Source organism: Impatiens glandulifera, chromosome 1, assembly GCF_907164915.1.
Source record: "Impatiens glandulifera chromosome 1, dImpGla2.1, whole genome shotgun sequence".
Lineage (NCBI taxonomy): Eukaryota > Viridiplantae > Streptophyta > Magnoliopsida > Ericales > Balsaminaceae > Impatiens > Impatiens glandulifera.
The window spans coordinates 117495148-117519815 of record NC_061862.1 but is presented as its reverse complement, the minus strand read 5'-3'; the positions used below and the strand labels follow the sequence as shown (position 1 = coordinate 117519815).

The window sequence follows — 24668 nt, the reverse complement described above, 5'->3', positions numbered from 1 at the left end:
ATTAAAATAAATAATTAGTTTTAAAATAAAAAATATTATCAATTAAATTCCAAATTAATTAAATTTAGAATTATTTTAAACAAACTTAAATAGAATAAATAAATAAATAAGTAAACTAAATGAAAATTAAACCTAAAATTAATCGAAAAAAAGAATGAGCCTAAAAAATGTCAAATACAAGAAATTAAAGGATCAATAACTCCTTTATTTGCAAACCAAAACAATGGTAAATTCTTTCTCATTTCTTTTGACCTCTCTTTTTTAATTAAATATTTTTTCTTTACCATGTATATATAATATATTTTGTTACCGAATAGAATATATATATAAATATAAAACATAAAAAATTATTTAATATTTTTTAAAAAGAAATTTAGTTAGGAAAAAAATTATATAAATAAACATTATATAATTATTATATATTAAAAAATAAATTAGATGAAAAATATTTTTAATTAGAATAATATATATATATATATAAGGAAAAAAATAAAAATAAATTTATTTTTATTAATATATTTATATAATATATTGAGAAAAATTAGGATAATAAATTTAATAATTTTTATTATATATAATGTTATATCATTAATATTATTAATATAAAAATTTGTATTTAATATTAGTATAAGAGATACAATTATTTTTATTATATTTTTTGATGTGTATGAAATATTTACATAATTATTTAAAATCTAATTTACAAAATATATATATACACAAAAATAAAATTATTTCAATAATTATGAGTGGTCTATCGCTTAAAATGCTGATTTTTTTTTACTGGAGATAGGGTTCGAATCTCTCCAAAAGAAGTAATTATCATATGTGAGTGCACAGACATTGATAGTTGAAACGAAATCGAGAATGTTAGCTTCAGTAACGCAAACATTGGTGAAAAAAATCTAACGGTTCGTCTATAGAGGAAATGTTGGCTTGAGTAATGCAAAACATTGGTGATAAAATCTAAGGGTTCATTTATGGAGGAAATGTCAGCTTAGAGTAAATAAAACATTGGAAAGAAACCCCTGAAGGTTCGTCCACCGAGGGTGATTTAGGATTTAGGATCATGACCAAGAAAAACTTAAGGGTTCGTTCATGGAGGGAATTCCGAATTGGCTTAGAGTAAAGAAAACATTTGAGAAAAACCCATAAGAGTTCGTCCACAAAAGGTGATTTAGAGCTTAGGATCATGCCCAATAAATAATCAAAATCATTATAAATATAAAAATTAAATGAATTGGTTAGTTAATTTTTTTAATATTTTTTTTAAAATAAATATATAATAACAAGTAATATTAGACCCAATAAATAATTTATATAATTATTCAAAATCTAATTTACAAAATATATATACATACACAAAATTATAAAATTATTTCAATAATTATATAAGTGGTATAGCGACTAAAATGTTAACATTTTATATTAAATAGCCTCTAAAATAAGTAATTATTACATTGGTGAAAAAATTTGATTATTAAATAATCAAAATCAGATATAAAAAATATAAAAACTTAAATAAATCGGTTAAATGATTTATTTAATATTCTTATTTTTTAAATATAATATTAAACCTCAAATTTAATCTAAAATTCAATATTTTAAGATTTGTTTTATCTAAAACTACTCTTATTTCCACGTACTGAATATTTTCAATTTATATGGTTTTAGGTAGGCTTAAAAAATAATAAAATAATTTTAAATAAAACGAGTAAAGAAAGATAAATTTGTTATACTGTTTAATAATTAGATAAAAGAAATATTGAATTAAATTATAAAATCACACTTTTAACGTAATTACAGTAACTAGCATGTATCCCGTGCATTTGCATGAGTAATAATATACAAAATCGTGAAAAAATATTACGGTAAAAATGTGATATCATTTTTAATTTTACTTTTAACCGTTTTAAATTTATGGGCGGGTCAACCCACAATCCGACCCAAATATCAATTAGCTCTCGACCCGGCAATCCGGACACTTTAAAAATTAAGCATCATTATATGTATATATATATTAGTTATTTAAAAAGTTGAACTTATATTGTTAAAATGTCCCGCGTTCATCAAATTTAGTGTTACATTTAGAATATAAAGTATTATTAGTCAAGTTGGTTAAAATGTTATACTTGTTTTTGTTAGATTGTAAGTTCGAACCATACCTATAACATTTTTAATTTTATTTTTAACCGTTATAAGTTTACGAGCGGTCAACCCACAATCCGACCTAAGTATCCATTTACTCTCACATATATATCCAAATTAACCACAGCTCTAAATACGACAATCCGGACACTTTAAAAATTAAGTATCATTATATATATATAAATTATACGTGCAATTGCACGACTTACATGTTAGTTACATTAATGTAGGGATTAAAAACTAAAAGTAACTGAAAAATTAATATAATATTTATTCTCTTTATTATTAAATCAAACAAACATTCACCTAAACTGAAAATCAACATTTCAGTTTATTTTACCGATTTCAATCAATCCCATCTTTTTCCTTAACTTCTCAAATACTTTCAATCTTAGTGGCTTTGTCATAATGTCTATTATTTGTTCAGTAGGACAATGTACTAATTTAATATTACCACCTATAATTCTTGAATTCGAACCATCTCAAATCACTCTAAGAGCATCCCCATCCTTGTACCCATACATAGGTACAAATATGGGCCACATCAGCAGGCACATCACAAATAAATTATACCTCTCAATTTATACCTCTATTCCCCAACCATCTCAAGTACAATTGTGGTCCCACCATCCACATCATCTAATTCATACAATATTTTTTAATTTAATAATTCAAGTAATCTTATTTTATTTTTTATTATATTAATTTGACTTTTTCTCATTTGTACCCAGTAGCAAAACTTTGCTACTCAATTTTCTCTCTCCTGATTTGTACCCATCTCCCCATTAGTGTACCTAGGTACAAATTTTGTCCACATCAGATTTGTACCTACCGATGGGGATGCTCTAAGAGCTTGTTTGAGAGTGATTTTTTGAGTTTTATTTCGATTTTGTAAAAAAAAAAACTTTATTTAATTAAAAATAGGAAAATTTTGATTTTTATTTATTTTTTATCAAATTATTCTTTATCTTTCTAAGTTTTTATTTTAATAATTAATTTATATTAAAAAAAGTAAGAATAATTTTAATTTTTTAAGAAATAAATAGATTAATTAGATTAAGAATGTAATGGTTGGGTTGTGAAATAAAAACTGAATTTTATCTTAATAACCGTTCATATAAAAAGACAAATTTTGTGGATTAATTAGAAGCCTCCATTCATAATGATCACCAAGATTAGTTTATGAAATCTTCATCTTCAACAAAAATTTTTTTTTTTAGAAACAAATATGGGTCAATTCTAATAGTTTCAACGAACTAATTAGTGAAGTTGTAGTTAAGAATGACAATTTGAAACCGCCTCGCGGTAACCGAACCGAATTTGTGTCCCCGCTCCGATCACACCTCAATTTTGTCTCAAATACTATTAACATAATTAAATATATAAAATCACCAATGTATTTATTTATTCATTATCTTTTATAAGAGTTTTAAGTTTATTTCTTTATAATAATATAAATTATCAATATATTATAATATATATTATATTAATAAATCCGTTAATAATATATATATATAAATTTTTAGAAAATAAGATATAAACGGTGTCTCGTGGGGATTCCTAAAACCGAACGGGACGAGGATGGTAAATACATTCCCGTCCCGAACTGCCCCATTGCCATCCATAATTGTAGTTCTCTAATCAACTAACATTCGTCAATGATACCAAAAATTTAGTAGGTTGTAAACACAGGTAACTTAATTAAATTTTTTTTAACATTTGGGGTAAAATGTCTATTTTCTAAAATACATGTACAAATAGGCATGGCATTTTAGGCCCGATGGGTCGGGTATTATTTTTGTTTTTCGGTTCTGGGTAATTTTGGGTCGGAACCGATCGGTTCCAATTTAGTTCAGGGTCGGTTTCGGGTACCCGAGAAAAAATTCTGAAATTCAATCATCCTGTTCTAATAAAATATGTCTATATTTTTTTTTTTTATTTCAATTCGGTTCTAATTTTATTTTTATGTTTTTATAACTATGTCTATTTATTTTTATTATGGAATGAGTGTGGTAAAATAATAGAAAAAATGGAATTAAGAGAGAAGAAGAAGAGATGAAAAAGGTGAGAGGAGGTGAAAAAATAAAAAAAATTTGAGAGAGAATTAGTTTTATTTATATAATATAATATAAGGCTGTTTTTATTTTAATTAATATAATATTTTATATTTTTTTATCAAATAATTTTGTAAAGCTTAATAATTATTTATTATTAAATGCTTTAAAATTAAATTAAAAAGTTTAAATTTTTTAAAATTATTTAAATTATATTTAACAAATAAAATAGGTTAAAAATGTAAAATTATATGTTAAGTTAAAGTTTTTGATAAATTCTCAGTGTATAAATAAAATTGAATCGTGTCATTAATTTTGTAGGATCAAAGTGAAGAAAATCGAAACCGAAAAGTTGTCCGGTAGTTGATCAAATTCGGTATTTGATCAACTTTGGTATTATGTGAAAAACGTAACCGCTATTTTATAAGAAATCAGTTTTATATCAACTTCGGTATTATGTGAAGAAGCGTAACCAATATTTTATAAGAAATCGATTTTACATCAACTTCGGTATTATGTGAAGAAGCGTAACCGGTATTATATGAGATCGGTATTTTATCAAGATGCGTCCGATTTTATATGAGTTTGGTAGTATGTAATATCACTTCCGGTTTTATATAATTCTAGTATTTTAATGACTTCGGTATTATATCAAAGGAACGCGTCCAATATATTATCAAATCGGTTTTATGTTGAAACTCGTCCGGTATATTATTGAATTCGGTTTTGAAGAGGCGCTTCCGGTTTTATATCAAATTCGGTATTTTGGAAGCGCGCTCGATGTTATGCCCATTAGTTGATCAAATCGGTATTTGATCAACTTTGGTATTTTATATGGAGCGCTTCCGGTTTTATGTGCCTTCGGCATTTTAGAAGTGCGTCTGGTATTATGTTGACTTTGGTTTAATATGTCTTTCGGTATTTTATATGAATGCTTCCGGTAATTTACTAGTTTGGTACTATATCAGGACACTTCCAGTATTTACAAGAGATCAACTTTATAAAGCGTTTCCTATTTGATCAAACGTCTGTCTTTGGCAGTCTGTCACAGCAGCTGAGCTGAGCTAAACCTATTGAAAACTACCACATGCCAAAGCATTTCAAATTCCATGTATTGTACGTTTCCAGTACACCACGACCCTATTAATGATATTTGGCACACTATATGAATCCAATACAGACAAGATCAAAAGCGCATATCCTCTGATGATTCTCTGATGTACTATTCTGGACCTCATCCAATCGAACTAGGACAAGTGTCCTCTAAAATAAATGTGTCGGTTGCATCTTACCTATTTGAGGAGAAGTTGGAGGAAAATTTACGAACAAGTTACTTTAACGATTACTTATGTATCTCAAGCTTTCTAAATCAATCTCTCAAGCGCTCAAGCTCTCAAGTTTTAAGAGTTCTAAAGTTTGTTAGATTGTTTAAGTTGTATTACATATTGTTTATTCTGTGTGAGTTTTCAGTATTGTAAGTTGACATAATCTGTTTCTGTCAATAGAGTGTTGTGTGCTAGGAGTTTGGAAACATGCATTATCTAAGTCCTGGTTGTCCGATTGGGTTTGTGTACGCGTTGTAATTAAACCAAATCTTCTAGTGGATATCCTTCTTAAGGTTGAGAAGAAGTGGTGATGTAGGAGAGTTTGCTCCGAACATCCATAAACATTCATTGTGTCTTGTGTTCTTTCATCTATTGCTTAAAGTCCAAATAAACAGTTTTGCACTTAAACGTTGTTCAAGAGTTTGTGACGACTTGCGTAGAATAGAAACTGATATTAACTTCTAACAGAGTTAATAACGAACAAACTATAAGCGTCCAACATAGTCAGACCCCGTCTCTATTGTTGTACCCGATCCTAATATTATATTAAATTAGTTAAATAAGTGAAAAAAATAGTTAAGAAAAAACTGGGTCCGATTCGAGTCGGGTACCCATCGGTTCCAAACCGATATTTCGGGTAATTTAAGTACCCAATTTTTTGGGGCAAATTCGGGTTCGGTTCAGGTCCGATTCGGGTCCAATTCGGTTCCCCGAAACCTGAAAATTTGCCATGCCTAAATACAAAGTGTCTTTATCATTTTATATTTACTAAATAAAGATTAAGGAAAAGATTAGCCGGAAATACAATGAAATCATCAAGAGCTTTAGGAAACATTTGGTTTATTTTGATTTTCAGAGCTCATTTAGCAAAAGAAGGGTCAATTTAATATTCTACACAAGGGAAATTTGATGAGATGACACTGAGATGCCCTTAATTGAAAAAAATGCCAGCGTTAAAAAAAAAAAAAAAAAAAGCGTGGTGACACTTTTATTTTTTTTGGGACGAAAATGCCCCCGTTGCGAGACGTAACTGACATTCGCGTGACGAATTTTTGTTTCTTTTTTAAAAAAAAATCGTTTCGCGAATGCCAATTGCGTCTCGCGAATGCTGGTAGCGTCTCGCAATTTTGGAGGTCTCGCGACATCGACAATTTCGTCAAAAATAAAATAAAAATAAAAGTGTCTCAACACTTTTTTTTACATTTTAATTTTTTAGGCGCTCGCACTTTTTACCATTAAGGGCATCTTCAATTTCATCTCATCAAATTTCCGGGCAGATTACGGATTTTCGGCGCTGAAACCTTAGACAATAAAAAGTGAGAGTTCCCTCAGGGCCCGCCCCTTCACCTACGATACCGCCTATCATTGATCGAACCCTGTCTGAGCTTCAAATTGAATTTTCTGAGTTCACCCATCACCGACCGATAGCAGATGGACAATGACGAAGAAGATTATGTATTTTATGGAACACCAATTGAGCGGGAAGAAGACCTCACTAGTCGCAAAAAGAAAGCCACCGCAGAAGCCTCCGGTCAATTGCGAACGCTTGTGCCCTGGAAACAAGAAGTAAGCCATCTATCGATCAATTAATCTATCATCATTTGTTCATGTTCATATGAATCTATATGTATACCACTTCACGTACCTCTTTCTTCAAACTGTGACGCTACTTTAAAATTGTATATGCGGGATATGCCGTTTTCTATTGTTGGGCGTGATAATACATCTTTGACATTCATTCTTTTTGTTATTTCCAGTGATGATTGGTCTTAAATGTAAAATTATTTTGTTCAATTTACACACCGTAGCAAATGCAATGTTTTATGCTACTCTCAGCAATTCGGGCTCGTAAAGTGTTTGCATTTACTTATGTTTCACTTTGTGCTATCGTTTTCTGCATCTCCTGTATGCCATTTTATCTTAATTTTGCTTTAGTTAGTTCATCTTTGTTAATTAACAATACTGTATAAGCTTCAACCATTAAAATATAAACCAGTTTCCAACAGTTTATCAAAGGAATATTTTGGACATGAATTGCTGCATATTTCTCTTAGTTTGTGGGATATCTTAAAATTTAACTCGTCTTTAGGACTCAGAGTCTGCCTATCCAGGATATCTTACGTATCAACTTTCTATTTATCATTGTGTTTTAGAGAAAAATGGGGTTGTCTCTCAGTCAACTATCTAGATGTTTGATCTGACTTGATTCTGTATTCCAATATTATTTAAGAATCATATTTTCATTTTTCAGGTTAGAGATGAAGAAGGAAGGAGGCGATTCCATGGTGCTTTTACTGGAGGATATTCTGCTGGTTATTACAACACTGTTGGCTCTAAGGAGGGTAAAATTGTCTTCTGAACGACGCTTCTGTTAATGCTTGCATTATGTGATGTAGCATCTCTTAACTGTTTTCTTATATAAACAGGATGGACTCCACAAACGTTCACCTCTTCAAGGAATAATAGAGCTCAAGTTGCACAACAGAACATCTTAAATTTTATGGATGACGAAGAAAAAGCTGTATGTTACTTTATCTGATATATCTCCTGATACCTATAGCTTTTACAGTGAATGTATGAATTTGTCCCGGTAAGTAACAAGTTAGCTTTTAAGAACATTTAGAGCTAGACTAATCTAATATAAAGGTAAAGTGAAGGCTTAGTGCTTTACTTCATTGATTACCTAAGGGTACTTGCATTTACAGTTGGTCCTAAAGTCATGACAAATCCTCCATTATCTTAAAAACAAACTATCTATGTTGTAGGCACACTTTTTTTTTTTTATGTTTTAAGAGTAATATATTGAGATGGGAGTTGGATTGAGAACGAAAGAAATGACTAAGAAGACATTGTAAGATGGGAATTTGGCTGGATTCTTTTGATTGTGAAATTAACAACCAATAGATATGCATCAAATATCACTAATTTAGGCTTGCCAAATTTTTTCGTTGTCAATACATATTACTATCTGAATTTACTCTTGGGATGTGACTTGAACCCAATGATGTCTTAGATGCATCAAATTAGAAAATCTGGACGAGAACCATTTTGGACAAGTGACACATGGATCCTTTGCTTGATGTTGAAAGTTGAGCCTATGATACCAAAATAATATCATATCTTAGGCTATTTTGCTTGAGATAATGTTGGGTGAGGTTGATTGTCAATGTTGTAATATTAGGGAGCTTGAATTTGAGAAAAAAGTACTAGATATTATCTTGGCATATACATATATATAAATTCAAAATTTCTTAATGCAATTGAGATAAGGATGTTTCCTATAGGCCTTTGATGTTATTAAAGTTTAAATTGTTTTTATTATTCTTATACTTTGGACCTTAGGAATTGGATGGCAACGCTCTTGGAACATCTATGCAGTTTGACACTTTCGGATTTACAGCTGCTGAATTTGCACGAAAACAATCTGAGAAGGAACAACAAAAGAGGTTTTCTTTTTGCCATTATTTCTTATGGTTGGATTTGTTTATAAGAACTAGTTAATATGCACATATGTTGCATAATATTGGCCTTTTTTTTGAAGGAAGTGCTATACTTGTTTTCTTTTTGCCATTATTTCTTATGGTTGGATTTGTTTATAAGAACTAGTTAATATGCACATATGTTGCATAATATTGGCCTTTTTTTTGAAGGAAGTGCTATACTTGTTTTCTTCTACTGATATTGATTTTGATATGACTTAGGGCTCTAATACACGTGAACATCAAGAATCATTGGAGTAGCAACTCTTATGGCACTTTCAAATTCGCAAATTGTAATTTTATTTGTATGATAATATGTTGCTAACTTTATTTAGAGAGGGTGGCTCAATTGTTTCTCTCTCCAAGAAACTATTTGACATACTATTTAGTTGTGTCTAATATGTATAATCACACATATGCATATCCATATCTTAGTTGTATGTATATGTATTATGTTAATGTAAGTAGCTCTATATGTCCAGCAAAAAAAAGAAGTAGCTCTATACAGTTTCTCGTAGTCCCCTTTCTCTAGAACACTTAGTTAGCTGTATTACTTCTTCATAAACCATTAATGATTTTTTGTTAATTGTTATTAACTGTTAGTTACTCATTATGTGCATATCATACCATGCAAAGATATTCTCTCTTTATTTATATCTACCTCTGTTTTATTTTCTCTTAAGTTTTCTAGAGAAAGAAAGGAAGAAGAACCTCTCTTAAGTTTGTAAATAACTACTATTAAAAGCCATGCGAATATATTCTCTCTTTATCCATATCTACCTCTGTTTTATTTTTTCTTAAGTTTTCTAGAGAAAGAAAGGAAGAAGAACCTCTCTTAAGTTTGTAAATAACTACTATTAAAAAGCTAAAGCTGGGCACCTGAAAGTTGCCACCTTTCTTTCTCCATCTCTCAATAATAATAATCTCCTTGTTCCTTATTTTTATCTTGATTCAGTTTTTCCTTGATTCAATGTTTTTGTTCAAACTAGAACTTTCATCCTTTATTACTTTTTGGTTTACTCCTTAATGTTATCAGTTAATATCCACTTTTAAAAGCACTATTTTTGAGGAATAATGAAATCAATATGATGAAACTTTTCATCTTAAAAGTCGACAAAAGCCATATAAAATGGACTTCTGAATATGCTTTATTTTCTTTTATGCCTTTTAGGCCATCCATTATTCCTGGACCTGCCCCTGATGAGTTAGTTGTTCCAACTAATAATGCTATTGGTAAGTGCCAGTCAAGAAGTACAATGTCTTATTTTCAAATAAGTTTAACTAACTTGTTATCCTATTTTATGCTGTATTAGGTGTGAAGTTGCTCAAGAAGATGGGATGGAGACATGGTCGTGCAATAAGGGATTCATTATCCAAATCATCATATGGTGGTTGGTCTTCTCTCTCAACTCTGTTTCCATCTTGAATATCAGATGAATTTATATCCTTGTGGCAAGACGATCTTACTTGTACATGATCATCTCTTATCCTATGGCTATGTTTCATTTGAGCCATTTTGGGACCAAATCTGGTGGAAAGTTTGTAATGTTTATTTTTAGTTCAACATCTTTCTACTCCAAAGGTTCACTTAAAATAAATATTATGTTCATATATTTGCTTGCATGGAATTGGGTTCTTAGAGCCATGGATGTTCTTTTGCTATGATGATTACAGGTGGTAATGGAGTATCATTTGTACGGTACATCCAATGAATCATATATGGAAAATTTTATATATTGATCTTAATGGCCTAAGACCTTTAACTATGCATGGGTTTTCGTAAGTTGAATTGGGTCCATTCTCAGTTCAAATCTTTCAAAAATCTTTGCTGATCCTTCTCCTATTACATATTTTGTCTCTTATATTGCGTAACGAGCACAACCGTCTTAGTGCTCATGATTTCATTTTTGTGCTGGAATTACTCTTTGATTTTGGTATGAGAAAAATTGGGACTATGCCGGAGGGACTTTATAAAGCATCTCCATTATTTGTTTCATATTTGGATTTTAAACTTTTAATTACTTTATTACTGGATGGTTCTATTGCATCACCCACTTATACTGAAAAAGAAAATATGTTTTCCCCGTTTGTTTATCAGGACAATAGTAATTGGTCATAATGTTCTATCAAGACATTTACAGAAGTTCTTTAATAATTTACATTATTTCTTATGATTGCACTTGCTTGATGCAAATGTTTTAAATCCCCTTTCTCACAGAAAGATATATTGCCTTTCTAAACAGATGCACTTGGTGAAGCACGAGATTCTTTTATGTCGATTTCACCCAAAAGCACACCAAAGCAACTTGATGGCATGTATTCTTCATCAGATCAATCGGAAAAGCTTATTAATAAGCCTCTTGATAGTGATGATCTGAACCCACAAAGTACACCGGTATGCACAATGCAACCTGAATAACATGACAACAAAAGAGTAATCATTGTTGAAAGTGTATGCCTTTCATTGATCAAATAGATTATGAGTAACAATGAGAATTAACAATTTGAGTTGTCACAATGGTAATTATGAATACTTGAACCAATATAACATGCATAGGCTACTGGTCATACAGTAGACCACAAAAGGTAATTTGTATACATGCATGGCATAAAGCTTGCAATTTATAGTATTAACCAAAAGAACATTTAGTATCTCAACTAAACTAAAACATATTTTCCCATTTAATTTGGGTTCAATACATGAATCCTATGTTTCCATTGTGCCGTCACAAGCCATTTCTATATTATTCTAGTAGTTTTGAGTTAAATTGTTTAAAAATAATACGGTTTTACTTTCTAGGCTAGAGTCTACCTCTTGCAACCGGCTAGAATATATCATCAAAGATATCCTTTTTCTTTGTTTTCTCTTTCTGTCTTTGTTCAATTCTCTCCTTTGAAACTCTAGTTCTTGAATTGAGTTGTATCAGACTGTTGCAACTTTGAGCTTGGGGAAAGCTCCAACAATGGCCAAGAGGTTGACTTTTTGGGGAAATTCAAGGGATAATTCAGAAAACTCTCAAGATATAGAAAAACAGACCAACCGAACTCAGGCTGAAGAAGGATGCTGCCTGGAGGAGGGCTGTGATAGGTGAGCTAGGGTTAGGTTATGAGCCAATTGGGCTGGTTGATAAGTTGGGCCTGGGCTTCTTTTATGATATCAGTTTAGTTCGAATTAGTATAAATAGTAGTAACCAGACAAGTTGTTGATGAATTCTATTTTCCCTCATAAGACTTCCTATCCCCTCTCATCTCAAATTGTAATTCTTACTATAGCAGTCGGGGTTTTGTTTTCTCATCTAATTCTATGAAATATATTATTTTCTCACCTAATTCTACATCTCCCTGTATCAGTCTGTACAGTCAGGGTTTTCTTTTCTCTTCTAATTCTATGAAATATATTCTTTTGTCATCTAATTCTACATCTCCCTGTATCATGTATCAGACTGTACAAAAAATTACCTTGAGATCTTTGTTTATCAAAGGACCCGGTTTTTTAAATTTAGAGCATTCATAGACACCAAACTATTCCAGCAAAGTCAACACACCTTGATCATATGGAAGAGAATGAAAGCCTTGATAAGAAGGTGCGCTTAATCAGTATTAAAATCGAACTCAAGATTACATTAACACTTTATCAACAATTGGAGGAAGGGAAAATTTTAGATGAAGAGGACACATAACAAAGTTGTCTGAAGTAAGTGATGAACACTCACAAATAAAAAACTATGATATTTTAGCCAAGTGGAAGTGAATGATAGTGAGGAGGAGGAGCATTTGACCAAGTTGAAACTTGAACTCAAACAATAAGGTAAGCTCATCATATTGAAGATTTTTGTACTATTTTTGGAGTGAATATAAACATTAGTCAAGAAGACGAAATGAGGGTTGTCTAACAATCTATTAAATTGTTGAAGAAAAATAATAAAAAGAATTGTAAAAAGAATAACTAGATCAATTGTGAAAATCTCTTTCTCTACGGAATCCAGGGACAGTTTCGCCTTGAAGGGATCCTCTAAATTCCAATCGAGTTACATTTATAACCTCCCCAGGAGTTGATGAGCACTATCCTTGGAAGGAGCTTTGGAAGCCAAAGATTCCCTCCAATTTTTTTTTTTTGCCTGGGAGGCTATTCACAGAGGTATTTGTTTTTCCCTTGCTAATAGATGCAGTCTCTGCCTTTAAGCCGAAAAAACGGCCAATCATATTCTTCTTCATTGTCCTGCCTCTTCCATTTGGACCCTTCTTCAAGTCATCAATCATCCATTTGGACTCATTGGATCAACAAGTGGACAAATGCTTGGAGTTGAACCAAGAAAGTGAATTTTGAGTTCAAGATTGTCGTTGATAACTGCATTAGGAGATATCCTGCATAGGAGATACCTTGTTGCTACAAGATAACTTGTTGTAGTCTATTTATTTGAGTTTCCAATGTTGCTCTTAATGCTCTTTTACTTGTATATGTTTAGCTTACTTATAATGACTGAGAAATCACAAAATCAGGAACACTTGTTCTTTATTATCTACAAGATATCAAGGCAATCTTCATCAAGAAGATACATTCTCTGCTAAATTATGTTACGAGGCAAAATGGTTAGGGCTAATGTCCTAGGGTTGAATAGCGGTTAATGGAGGGTACAAATAAATTAGTAGCGGTTATTTTGTAGTTAAGAAATGAATTAGTTGAATACTTTTGTTATTTTTTATCTCTATCATCCTAATTGTATTCTCCATAACATCTAGGGTTCTATCTTTCCCATTAATTATTCTCCTCTCATCTCAATACAATTCTCTTTGATTCAATGTATTGATAATGTATGTGTCAAACTACAAATATTCAACATGCAATACCCAACTTGAGGGTAGTGTGGATGATAACTTGTTTTAGGAGATTACTTTTGTAGGAGCTAATTTGTTGTAGTTTCTTTATTTGTGTTTCCCATGATGCTCATTTAATGCCTTTTTACTTGTATATATTTAAATTACTCTTGGGGAGCCTCTTTCATTTCTCTCTCTTTCTCTCTATATAGATTATATATATATATATATATATATATATATATATATATATATATATGTATATTTCTACCTCTAGTAGCTTTGTGTTATGATCGATGATACAAAACAATGCCAATAATGCAAGGTACAAAACACAAACACAAACACAAACACGAGGAACTTCAAAGAATCAAAAGAACACCAACACCAAGGTTAGGGTAGTTCAGACCAAAATGTTCCACTTGCCAAGTCTAGACTATAGCTTCTCCACTATGATCACAAGCTTACGATGATTGTCTTACAAGAATGTTCAATGCTTTTCCTCTCACCAACTTACACACAAGATATTTCCATTCGGAAATTCTATCTAAGAGCTTTCTCTTGTGTTGAGTGCTAGAATGATATGTATTGTGGATTCTCTAATGAATGCCTACTTTTTCTTATAGACTATAGGGAGTTAGACAACAATAGAAAATTTTAGACATAAAGGCCGATTACAAAGATAACATATCAATTAGCTTCCCAAGTCTTCATGTCTTCTTCTTCAAATGAAACCACTTTGTGGAAATATCCATCTAGGCCTTAATCCAAACAACAAATGTGTCTTCGAAAATATTTTTTATGCCTATCCATGAAGTTCTTTATTTAATTAATCTCCTTTATTTTCCTATAAATTGTAGTTCCATTTGTAACAGTTTAGTATTCCAAATCAATCACATATCTTATCTCTTCATTTTTTTACATGGCATCAGTGCTTTATGTTACTTTACGCTGTCTCTGCCAATGCCAATGGCTGATGTAGTAAATGGAAGAGTGGGCTTCTACTCTTTTCTCATGAGGCACTAAAACAAGGGTGGTTGTGTTTTGCGTGTTCCTGTTTTCTGCGACGGGGCATGCTACAAAGTTGTTGCTTGCATTTGGGCTTGGCTGATTATTCGGTTTCCATTTTTCTAAATAAAAAAATAGAACAGTTTGTTGAATCTTGTTTCACGTAGCTCCGGAAGAGGAAGAGTAAATCGTGTCGTTTGTTGCTGTTTCATTATTTTGTTTCAACCGACTTCTTTTTGGCTCCTCTTCGCATATATTCAAGTGTTGTGCAACTTGCATATTTTTGCCCCGTCTTGGCAATCCAGTTGCTGCCATTCTACAGCCTTTCCTCGACTCAACTAAGTGACCTCTTTACATCATCCCTTTGTTCTGCGTTTGTCTCCAATGACACCTATTTTTGTTGAATCAAGATCTTCGGAGCCTCATCATTTATGAATTTTCCGTCTAGTTTGAGGGGAGTGTGGAAATATCAAATTAGGACTTATTCCAAACAACAAATTTGTCTTTTCAAGAGTCATGAACTTCAAGTGGTTGGAGTTGTCTTCCCAACAAAATATTCATTTCTGCCTATCTTGGAAGTTGTTCTTTATGTAATCAGTCTCTTTTATTTTTCATAAATTGTAGTTATATTGTAATAGTTTAGTATTCTAAATCAATCACAAAAATATATCGATCTATCATATCTCTTCATTTTTCTACACACTTGATTTCCAAAGAAATTATAAAGCATATCCTGCATTTTGAATTTGCAACCTTAGTGACCAATTATATAAATTTGACCTTTTCAATAATGAGTTTATCATCAAACAAAAGATATATAAATTGTAGTGGCAAGGCTAGTGAAGTACTCTGTTATTTTTTAATGTGGGCAGTAGTAATTTAAAAAGAAATCCAACTACAATATAATAGAATCATATGTCTCCTGGCTTGATTACTTCAGTTGGTCACTATATGCTGCGACAATAAAGTGTTCTTTTGGTACTAGCACTGTTTCTAATTCCTCATACTGGATACAAATCCTGCAAACCCTTTTCAATGTAACAATGTTTAAATAATATTTTTTATTGTTTGATTCACCATGAAATAAGCTGCCTTCTTTAGTAGGATTATGTCCCTCTGCCTACAACATCTATTGTCATTAGATGCCAAGAGCTCTATTGGCTCTTTCAAATATCGGTTCTAGTTGTTCTTTTGTAAAGTAAAATGGGTGACTGGGAAACTTTCTATGTTGATTTGTTTTCGGTGCCATGTAGATAAAGTTTTCTTTGTTTCCCTTGATCATTTAATCTTTTAGTCAAAACCTATGAAATGATCTTCTGCAATAATGGTGTATTAATGATTTCTTAATTTTTATGTTTTCTATTAGATGTATACGTTCCATTTGAAGCAGGACCAGTATGGTCTCGGTTATGATCCCTACAAGTCTGCTCCAGAATTTAGGGGTATGTCATTGCTGACATAAGCAAGTAACAACTACTAACTAGATGACTAGTGCCTATGGATACATAATATACTTGATCCTTTTTGCAGAGATGAAAAGGTCACGTTTATCTGGAATAAAAGAGTCGGGCAACAAGAAAATACAATCTCTGAGCCACAGTATCTTTGCTTCAAGATGTAAGACAATTTGTCTTTTGATTGATATCATTTTTTATAGTTTGATATATTGGTTCAAGGTTCATTCATCTTCCTCTCTTTGTGTGCTTCAGCGGAAAGGATAGGTCCTGGATTTGGAATTGGAGCACTAGAAGAACTTGATGCTGAAGATGAGGATGTATATACATCTGGTTAGTACCCTTCTGATCATGCAAATTTCTAGTTCACTTAAAACCTTATGTTAGTTGATAATATTAACATGATGTGATTGGAGGATAATTGGATTTAATTAGGATATTAATTATTACCTTATGATAGAGGTATTGTAGATGATCTTTATTATTTAAGTGATAAACATTCTCAATAATATAACTTTTCTTTAGTTTCTTAAAACATTGTGTATCATAATATTATTATATGTTACAATTTTAATGTCTTTTACTGCCTGTGTCAATGGCTGGCGTACCTTGATGAGGTCATCAATGGTTCAATTAGTTTGTTTCTTACACCTTATTTCTTTGTTTTTTTTTTTTGGAAAACGGTTAAAACCATTTCATTAAAATCTCAAAAGTGGGAGGGTCATAAATCAAAGCTAGACAAATCCTAGCTATGATTAAAGATGACAATCAAAAGACCCTAAAAAAATTGATTAGTAGCATTCATACATTCTAAAAAAATGGAGATTACAAACAGAAAAGACTATATTCAAACCTAACTATCCCAGCCTGGGATTTTCGCATGCCATCTATTTCTTTGGTTATTATCAATTCTAAATTACTTTATGGAGATTTCAAATTTCTGTCCACCCATTGAGTGATAAATAGGCACAACAAGCCAAGATGAAGATGTATTCATTGATATATAGCAATAAACCCAAAGATAAAGCCTTAAGAGTGGAAGGCGAAGCCTAAAGAGGCATAATAAGAGCAAGTAATGAAAGCTTTACTACTGTTAAAGCCTAGAAAACATTGCAAGTCCCTGTTAATGGTAGAACTTAATAACTTGGATGTGAGTGAAATGTTGAAACATTACATATTATCTTACATCATAAGATTAAAATAATATATATTACTTCGATATGATTGAAGATAATTATAATTTACTAGGATTATGTGAGAAGTATTGTATGCTATATTCTCTATTATGTAAGTGAATTATATCCTCAATAATATAAATTCTCTATAATTTATTACACTACATGAAATTAGTTTTATTTATCTGTTCCGTTTCAAGCACACTAGGAGTTTTGATGACAAAAGTCTAAGTGATTAGTATTTAAATCTGTTTCATCTTTTCAAATGCAAATGTATGCACAGAGGTGCACTAGTTCATTTTCTCCTTGCTGAATATGTTTTCTGTTTATGGATGAGAGAAGTTAATGGGCTAGATTTGTTATTTTGAAATGATAAGTTGGATTTAAAGCATCATCACTGAATATGTTTTCTTCCTTTGGATGATAATTTAATGGCTAGATTTTGTATTTTAATTGATTAGTTGGATTCAGTGTATTATCTCTGAATATCCGATTTTCCTTGCCCTTAATTTAGCAGGTTATAATTTTGAAGAAACCTACATCCAAGAAATTGAAGAGCCAACTTCACAGCTAAAACTAGAATATAAGAAAGAGAGCAAAAAGGAGATGGATACACTCCCTGGTTTTAAGATGTCATCAACATCCAACTATAAGCAAGAGAGGTACTTGGTATCTTATTTTTTTTCCCTTTTATATGACATTCCAATTTCTAAGTCCTGATAAAATTTTAGTCTTGAATCACCTGATGATGTAAAAAAAATTCCCTATGATGAATGGATATGATAGGAACTTAACTTATATGATAAAATTTCCTCTAAATTTGTGTCAATGTTCTTATTCTCTGAGACCATGGATATCACAAGGTAATAGTAGCCTAATCAAATCTAGTCGAATACGAATATTACCAAGTTATCATAATTATCTTATATTATGAGATTATTATAATATCATAATTCTAGGATATATCATATATTATATTTCATTACTCATCTTCAAATCGAAATATATATATGATTAACTTTAATTCAGACATAATTTTAAGCTTTAACAACATCAACGTCTTAACAAAAAAAATAAACATAAACTTTTTCTCCCACTTTCTACACTGTCTATAGCTTTTAAATCTTTGTTTCTAGTTCTACTTGTTTGAAATGAATTCCTACAAGAGGAGTTCGCAGCTAGCAGTTAATTCTGTTATTAAGTGGTTACTATAAATAAGGCATGCATGATGATGCCGAAGAAAGTTAGTGAATTGTGTAGTGGAATTTTTATCTCTCATAAAAAAAGAACGGAAATAAAAAAAATATATTAAGGGTAAAATGGTCAAATTTTTTGAAAAAAGGTTAGTTTTGCAAAATGTTTTTGGGCTAGGTTATTTTTAAAATAAGACCCCTTTTCAGGGTCATTTGATCAAATTTTCCGTCAATTGTTCTCTTAACATGACAATTTAAATTATGAGTTAATTTTCCAATGGCCAATAAATTGCAATCAAGATTGGAGGCATACAAATAAGAATGTTTTTATTCAACTGACAATATTTTATGGCCATTGATGACAGCTACTTCCCGTGTTCAAATGATGCGGTGCTATTTAAAGTGTGAAGTATTCAAAATAGAAAGTTACCCTTTGGTTAACATAAGATTGGCTATGACTCAATGGTTATTTACTCCATTATACAAGACATAAAAACAAAACATACTCTAATACATATTCTGAATACAAGAGGTAACAACAAAACATACTCTAATACATATTCTGACTTAGATAGTTTGGTTGCTTTAGAGATTGAAAAAGTATTTTGAACTGCTTCTATGAGTTGATGTAATTCTTAACATGTTTTCTGCTGATACAGTTTCTTTATTAATTGCTTTTAGGTTTGAAGCTCCAGCTGTTCCACGGAATTTTGCATCGCACCATATATTTCCAAGTCCTCTTGATGTTAGCATCAAAACTATCGGCCCCCCTCCTCCTGAAATTTCTCCTCCCCAGGATGATAATTTAAGAATTCTAATTGACGGGGTAGCTACTTTAGTAGCTCGTTGCGGTAAATTGTTCGAGGACCTCTCTCGAGAAAAGAATCAGTCCAATCCATTATTTGCTTTCCTCTCTGGCGGTGATGGTTTTGATTATTATTCAAGAAAACTCTGGGAAGAGCGACATAAGTGCATTGATCAAAACAAGCAACCATTTGCTGGAAAAACTGCCATTGTTGCTCAAAAGATGACAGCAGAACACCGTGGAAGAATCTTAGGCGAAAAACCACTTGAAAGAAGTTCCAAAGACACTAGCTTACCCCTAGCCGGGGCAGATATTCAGCTCGGTTTAAATCTTACAGATACATTTATTAAACCTAGATCAATGGTGAGTACCTTCAGCTTTTTATGATCCAATCTTGGTATAAATCTTACAGATACATTTTATTACAGATTTATTACCTGTTTTGTGATGGCCAAATTACGAATAGCTGTTGCATTCCTAGACGGTCATCCTCATTCATATCCTTTTTTCTTTTCTTTTTAATTTTAATATTAAGTTTTAACTTGGACTCCAGAATGAGGTCTCTGATGTTTCAAAACCATTTGGGGATGAACCAGCTAAACAAGAAAGGTTTGAGCAGTTCTTCAAGGACAAGTACCAGGGAGGGATTCGTACTAAGGATTCGGGTGGATCAAGCAACATGTCAGAAGCTGCTCGAGCACGAGAAAGATTGGAGTTTGAGACTGCAGCAGAGGCCATCCAGAAAGGGAAAAGTGGAAAGGAATTTGAGGGTTCTAATCAGAACCTCCTGCCATATTTAGGATCTGTGCAATTTACCTCTGGTGGGCAAGAGGTTTGTATCTTACTAATTTTATCTCTTTTTAGATTCAAATAGTTCTTTTATTATTATTTGATTAATATAGCAGATAGAAGCTGGTCAATCTATGGAGAATATAATGAAGAAACTATATCCTCGACGTGAAGAGTTTCAGTGGAGGCCTGCAGCTATCCTGTGCAAGCGTTTTGATCTGATTGATCCTTATATGGGAAAGGTGATATTTATGCTTCCTCTGTTTTACAAGCTGTCATTTATGTTTTGTATACTAATTGTCCTTTGTATTGTATGTGATTATATTTAATATTTGATTCACTCATTCCGTTTTAAGTTGATAGACAATGGAACACAATAAAACAGTTCATCAAAAGACTCGTACCTTCTCAATTTATTTTATTTTATTATTTTGTATTCCATATGAGTTCTAAAGAAGGATACCATAAAAGTGTTGAAATGGTCCGTACAAGTATGATCTATAAGAACAATTGAGTTCAAACAAAAATGGAATAAACATTTTTTTTATAGTAATTTAATTGATGGTTATTGTCCTTTTGTGACTACCTCATGCAGTTGTCATCAAGATTATGGACTAGTGATTCTCTCAAGTTTTGCTTACCCATCTTCTCCTTTTCCTTTGATTGAATTAAGTTGGAACAATACGTTTCGTCTTTAGGAAGTAAATTTAACCAATTCCACACTATGCTTTGATTAATTGGTGAGAACTTTGGAAGAGCTAGGTGGTGTTCTAAATTTAACCTATTCCACACTATGCTTTGATTAATTGGTGAGAACTTTGGAAGAGCTAGGTGGTGTTCTAAATTTAACCTATTCCACACTATGCTTGATTAATTGGTGAGTACTCTGGAAGAGCTAGGTGGAGTTCTAGTCTCGCAGTATCCTGCAAGTTCAATAAAACTGGAGTGCCTCCATTCAAGCCCATCACGTTTAAAACATGATATGATAAATGTCTTATAAACTTTACTTGATAATGTAGTTGGTTTATGAAATCACATCAAAACTATATTATCGTTTTAAGTTAGTTGGCATTTGTTCTTTTGGACAACTGTTGAAGAAATGCGAACTGTGTGATTTTGTAAACCCTCTGGTTTCTCATCTGGGTTGAACCCGTTTGGGCATATCTGGTTTCCACAGAAATACAAGCAACCCTGTTTTATTTAGTAAAAAAAACAATGAAGAGGTGAATATACCCAGCCTCCCGGAGGTCCTGTGTACGAGCCTGTTAGACGGCAAGTTCCATTCGCCTGGTTAAATTGGTTGAGTGTGTTTGCAGGCTATAAGATTAACCCTCGGAGATTAGTTGCACTCCGAAGGGAGTGCGGAACCCAGCTTTCTAAAAAAAAATAACCATGAAGAGTGCAAAAACAGAACTGGTCTCTGAAACTCTGTTCATTGCCTTACTGTTAACAGAATTTTATTTCTGATTGAATATGGGTTAGCAAATACTATATGATATTCTTACTTGTAAAAAAAATATACCTACTAAATATTATTAGGTGGAAGATAGATGAGAATCAGAAGGAGAATGGTGAGGAGATTGGCCTAAGCCCTTTAGATGAGAAGTACCAGATTCCATGACATTCATATTCAATATCGCATTGGTACTAGAAATATAATAAAACCGTAGCAACTAACTAATACTCATTATCATCTGAGCCCATTACATACACTGTTTTCACTCCTAATTTGTTATTTCCCCACATTTTCTAGATATGTAGTTCATTTGTTTATTGATGCTTGTATAGTTGCATTGCCTAGAAGTTTGTCATACTTTTTAATTTTGTTTTTTCTCTATCCATAGTTCTTCTTGACCATTATATGTAAATGCTATCTTCAGCCCCCGCCAGCTCCACGAACAAAAAGCAAGTTGGAATCTCTTCTTTTCATGCCAATTTCTGTTGAAGCGGAAAAATCAGACGTTGATGCTGTAGGTGATGATTCATTAACTGGTGACCAATCAGGTGTTGAGAAGCTTGGTAATGGAGAAGATGATGGCAGCAATGTCAATGTTCAAACTCAAAAAATTGACAGACCTGTTGATCTGTATAAGGTATAAAAACTCCGTAAAATTATAGATTACACTAGGTTTGGTGTTTCTCTATAGAGAAAGCATGCTTATCTCATAAATTGAACCGTTTGTTTTTTTATTCTTAGTAACCATGCTGGGCTGGCCCCATTTTCAAAACACCTAGATACAAATTCTGGATCCATAAACCTATCTTGAATAGATTATGGATAGATTAAAAAGTTTATTGGCTGTTATGTATCTGGATTCGGATACAGAAACAAAAAATGTGTTTCCAAATGCTTAAAACATTTATTTATTTTGTAGTAATACCTTCTTGAGTGTGGGATCCTAACATTTGGCCTTGTTTGGTGTGTGGGTTGTAAGATTAATTTCAAATATTTCACTATTCAAGCAAAAATCTAGTCATCAGTCACATCATTCCAATATTTCACTATATAAGTCATTGTATGTTTTATATCCTTAATGTCTTTTTACCCAAATTATCCAATTTTCAATAACCAACATCAAACAAGATTATTTAGAAACAACTTCTTAGTTATGGAAATAACAGTAGATCAAACAAGGCCTCGTTAAACCTTAGAATGGGTACTCTATTTGTACCTGACATTATGCTCCGTTTGGTTGAGGTAGTCTTTGTTGGCGCATCTGTATAATTTATGGTCTCTCATTATTTATTAAGCGGTGTTTTTTTGCATCTTTAATTTTAATTGGTTATGCTGTTGTCCTCCCTCCCCTTGCAGGCTATATTTTCTGATGATTCAGATGCTGAAGAAGAAAATTCTAATGTCAACCTAGTGGAAAATTCGGTAACAAATCCAGAGGCTGCAAATTCAACTTTAAACCGTCTAATTGCGGGTGACTTTTTGGAATCCCTTGGTAAAGAACTTGGACTGGTGGTTCCTCCTGATTTGCCTTTTCCAGAATCAAAATCAAGAACACAATCATCTACACAGAAGAAGACTGACATGGGAGATATGAATATGCCTTCTTATTATTCTTCTTCTTCAATAAACACTACACCTAAAGCAACACAAAATGAAACCGCCCAACCAAATGAAGGTAGAAGCAAGTCAAGTGGCAAAGGCAATAATAGTGAAACAAGAAATGTTGGTTTAGAAGTGGAAAAGAGGAAGCACAGGCTGCATCGAAGCAATAATACTTCGTCCGAAGATGAGAAGAAGAAAAAGAAGAGTAAGAAGAAACATTCTAGGAGGCGACATAGAAGTATAGATTATTCAGATAGTAGTAGTGCGGAGGATTCCTCCTCGGATGAGTATAGGCGTGGGGAGCATTCAAGATCTAAGAGAAGTAGTAAAGGTGGTAGTAGCAACAAGAGGACACACTCGAAGTCACATAAGCGTAGGAGAGACGATAACGATTCGCCTAGAAGCAGATCGTCACAGCACAGAGCTGAGAAAGGCTGGACGAGAGGCGAAGAAGAGAGGAAAAAACACTAAAATTTTATCCTGTGTTGCCTTTGTGTGATTGAAAAGGTCATATAAGGGATAATAGGGATCAAAACCTTTGAAATTGCAAGTTTATCTGTTGTAAACGCAGTAAACAGCTTTGCCTTTTATTTAGAGAAACAGTATGTATTTCATTAATCACTGTATGACTCATGGCTGTTGTTGGTACTTGTATTTTTAGCAGGTTTGAAGGATGAGATAATTTTTTGATTGATTGAACAACACAATAAATTGCATAAATACATGGTATGATATGATAACATTAAAAGGATATGAAACAGGTTGTTTATAAGTAACCTAGTTTTTGGTGGCCAAATTTGTAACCATAATGATTTATTTTACATAACAAAGGCAATTAGACAAAAATTCAAATTGTGAAACGTCCCAAAACAATACGCAAAAGTTAGACAAAGTTATATTTACTAGTAGTTATAAGTATGATTTTTTTATAACGTACTAAATTTTAAACTTCTATATACTTGAACTTTTATATTATGCATTTCAAATGGCAACAGTTTTTGTGTAATTGAAATTATTAAGATAAATGAAATTGTGGAATAAATAAGGCTGAAAGAGTTTTAGTTTAACTAAAATAGTTTTAAGAACAACGTATAAATATACCATTTATTTATTTTATTTATAATAATTATAATAATAATTTGGTTTAGGAAAAAAATAATTATCATTCATTCAAATAAAAAGTTAAATATAAAAAAATAATTTGTAAAATAACATCATCAAAATCAAAACAATTAAATTGAAATCTAAATATTAAACAATATAACTAATTTATTAAAATTAAAATATCTAGGCAAGTAAAACAAATCAATTCAAACATGTTGGAAATATCTCTCTACCAAATATTTGAGCGACAATAAAAATTGT

General features: G+C 31.7%; 1 protein-coding gene across 4 annotated transcripts; it reads left to right on the top strand.

Moving 5' to 3' along the window:
* Positions 1-6791: 6791 nt before the first annotated feature.
* LOC124919649 (G patch domain-containing protein TGH) lies at positions 6792-23980 on the top strand. 4 transcript variants are annotated; one of them, XM_047459952.1, is made up of 16 exons: positions 6792-7093; positions 7779-7869; positions 7954-8048; positions 8870-8973; positions 10178-10239; positions 10320-10394; positions 11250-11401; positions 16196-16271; positions 16360-16446; positions 16539-16616; positions 17973-18120; positions 19333-19819; positions 20010-20288; positions 20359-20487; positions 22126-22338; positions 23058-23980. In XM_047459952.1, exons 1-16 carry the CDS (start codon positions 6959-6961, stop codon positions 23772-23774), a joined length of 2928 nt encoding a protein of 975 aa, XP_047315908.1. In that variant the 5' UTR covers positions 6792-6958; the 3' UTR covers positions 23775-23980. The 4 variants fall into 4 exon arrangements, with proteins under 4 accessions (XP_047315908.1, XP_047315906.1, XP_047315907.1 ...); XM_047459950.1 differs by having other exon boundaries at positions 10320-10397; positions 17976-18120; XM_047459951.1 differs by having other exon boundaries at positions 10320-10397; positions 20362-20487.
* The last annotated feature ends 688 nt before the right edge of the window (positions 23981-24668 follow it).